This window comes from Lycium barbarum, chromosome 4, assembly GCF_019175385.1.
Source record: "Lycium barbarum isolate Lr01 chromosome 4, ASM1917538v2, whole genome shotgun sequence".
NCBI lineage: Eukaryota > Viridiplantae > Streptophyta > Magnoliopsida > Solanales > Solanaceae > Lycium > Lycium barbarum.
In genome coordinates, this window is record NC_083340.1 from 136,033,899 (window position 1) to 136,037,206 (window position 3,308).

Below are 3,308 nucleotides of genomic sequence, written 5' to 3' on the forward strand. Positions count from 1 at the left end.
ATATAAATCTATATCTTCTCTCTGATGACAGAAACAAAAAAACATTCTTTTTTTCAAACCGTAGCTTTTGTTGCAAGAATAGTTTTTTTCTTTTCTTTTTTTAAACCTAAAATCTAGTCATAGCATGTTCTTGAAAAAAGGAAACTTGGTGGGAAGCAAGAAAGGAAACAAATTAAAATATTAGGAAAAGATGTCCCAAATCTCAATCAAATTTGGTAACACAGTAATTGATTGTCTCAAATCTCATTCTCAATCAAATTTGGTAACACAGTAATTCATTTTATAAATAGGTTAGATCAATAGAGTTTCATTAAACCTTCAAGAAACATGTCTCAAAATCAGCAAGGTCCCTATTTTGCTATTCGTACATTTCCACCTGCGAATGCCGTATCCGAGTTGAATCTTGATCACAGTGTTAATGAAATTGAGGTTGACATATCTGAGAGGATTCTTGCAATAATACAAGTAGTGGAGGCGGCACAGATATCCAAGAATATAGAAAAAAGAACTTATCATGCTCGTGATGCTATGAATATAGATGTTAATGAAGGTGATGCTGATGTTGAGAAAGAAGAAGCATGTTGTATCTGCTTAATTGAATATCAAGATGAAGATACCATTGGCACACTTCAATGTGGCCATGAATTTCATGTAAAGTGCATCAGCAAGTGGTTGCAGAGGAAGAAAGTATGTCCCATTTGCAGAGCTCACGCCAGTTTTTCCCACACATGACCGCCTACATTATTCTTAATCATGTGAATTCAATGAAAGTAGTATTGTTATTATTTTTATTTTTGCAGTAGTCATCTTAGAACCTATCACTTTTTAGTCTTTCCTTTTCAAGATCTCATGTATGTATTTGCGTGAGTACATTTCTTTAGCTGATGAGCATTCTAAAGAAACTGAGCTAGAAAAGATTAGCCTACATTGTACGTTCGATATGTGATACTCATCTATAGATGATTTGGTTGGCAAAAGGACTGATCTTTGATGATGAGTTTTGTTTATTGGCTTGAAGAGCTGATATTTATCGTCCTATGAGTATGACCTTGGTTGATTACTTTCTGGAACAAAAAGACTAATTCCAACTTGAATTGTTTGGTTAATTGTATGTCTGAAGCATGGGCATGATGCTTCATGACTTTTGTTGTCTAACTATGTCTCAATTCCTAGCTAGTTGGGAGGACTATATGAGTCTGGCGAATCCATGTGGCTCCTTTTAAACTCGTCTAAGTGCATCTATGTATTGTGATGATTATCATAAATTAACTAGATTGCCGTTTCAGAAGCAAACATTTTACAAGAGATATGAACAAATGTACTACTCCATTACTTTTGATATGTACTTTATTGTTTATTCAATAATATCAAATTTAAAAAAAAAAAAAAAAAAAAAAAAAAAAAGTTGACATTCTTTCTCCAGGCTCAGTTTAGAAATTTGAGGTTCTTGCTGTATAGGATCAATGATGTTATAGCTTCTTGTGACACTTGTGTTTTTCTGTATGTCACTTGATCATTAGCATGCTCTTACCTATTGGAATAAGTTTCGATCATACGTACTTTTTTCTCATCATTGACACATCTAGAAATGCTATAATTATACTGATACTTACCTCCTTTTTTTTATGAAACAGAAAATTAATCCTGTTTTATTACCTTATTTGATACATATTTCAATGTTTTGATAGATTCTAGTAATATTTCCATCAACAATAGGTAGGTTAATAAATTATTCCTATAGGTAAAATCATACTAATGATCAACTGATTACAGCAAAATACAAGTCAGAAGAAGCTAATTTGTCAGTTCTGTGTTCATTGCTTGAAAATTATTACCAATTGACAACTGGTTGGAACCGTCGCCATGTTAGTAACCTTTGCTGAAGTTATCCAAACATAAATGCATAATCAATAAACCCTTCAGTAAGGGAGTTTGATTTAAAGAAAATTGCAATTTGGTATTAATCAATCTCAGTTAATACAAAAGTAAAAGTTTTGTTTAGAATAGACAGTAAAACCGAATCTCTTTTGTAGTGTATAACCTAACACTTCATTTCCTCTTCCGAAAGGCTAATGATCACTATATTGATTATGGTCAAAGATCACTACTAGAAATTATAGAAATCGCAACAAATTTTTTTATAATTGGAAACAACTTGGTTTTATTGTTGGCAAATGATTTTTTTTGTTGCCAAAGAATTTAATTTGGTTTCCATAGTATTGATTATTGTTGCAAAAAGTACTTTTGCACCAAAAAAATATATGTTGCACGTTATTGCAATAACAACCGTTGGAAAAAATTCATGCAACAAAATATTATTTTTTTTGTTGTCCAAAGTACTTTTTTTGCAACAATAATCAATATATGGCAACAAACAAAAAACAATTGTTGCCAAATATAATTTTTCTTGTAATGGTTAAACTATTTCACTTCTCATCACTAAATATAATTCAAGTCTTGTACAATTCATCACTTTTAAGAATATTCAGAGAAAGTTGATGATTTCTTTACTGATGAAAAACAAAAATAAACGCCAAGTGATGATCACTTAAATACATTGTCTCGGATACCTGTCATGAAAGAGGTATTTCTTTTCAAGTTGATGCCAGTGTTTTAAAAGGCAGTTCTGGGACTCGCCTCGGGGTTCGCCCTGGGGTGGGGCACTAGAAAAATGCCCTAGGGCTCACGTGCAGGGCTTAATTCCTGCCAGGCTTACGTCCTAAGCGCCCGATTGTACGCCTTAAACACGCCTAACGCCCAACAGTTCTTACACAATTATATGTTAAATTCCTTAATTAAAACCGTTGACCCTCATAATTCTTTAACAAATGATTGATATTGTTACACCCCGTACCTCGGAGAAGCACTGGTTAAATTTGAATGTAAGTATGTCGAGTTACGACTAGGTAAAAAAACTTTGGAGTATGAGGAACGAGACATTATTAAGTATATTGTTTAAGTAAAGGACGAATTACGATCTCGTAAGTCGTAATCGGGAAAGACTATTTTGAAACACAAGAATGTGGCCATTATCATGTATAATAAATGATAAATATCATGTATGAAGAGTTTCGGGAGGTTTCGAGGTCAAGCAAATTGAAGAAAATAAGTTTGACGAAAATTTGAGAAATGTTGGGCAAATTTTTAGTCAACTTTGGAGGAGCATATCTCCTAGCATATTAGGAGTTTTAAGGTGAAACAAAAGCCTAAATGAAGTTAGCATTTCCTTGTCAACGTTTTATTATTCTCATTAATTACTTTACCTCGGATTACTCACCCAATGCGTCAAAAATACTGTAGCTAAGGGA

General features: G+C 32.8%; 1 protein-coding gene across 1 annotated transcript; it reads left to right on the forward strand.

The window, feature by feature from the left end:
• Window positions 1-327: 327 nt before the first annotated feature.
• LOC132637853 (uncharacterized) lies at window positions 328-1,883 on the forward strand. Its single transcript, XM_060354882.1, has 3 exons — window positions 328-687; window positions 845-929; window positions 1,774-1,883. Exons 1-3 carry the CDS (start codon window positions 328-330, stop codon window positions 1,881-1,883), a joined length of 555 nt encoding a protein of 184 aa, XP_060210865.1.
• Window positions 1,884-3,308: the final 1,425 nt, after the last annotated feature.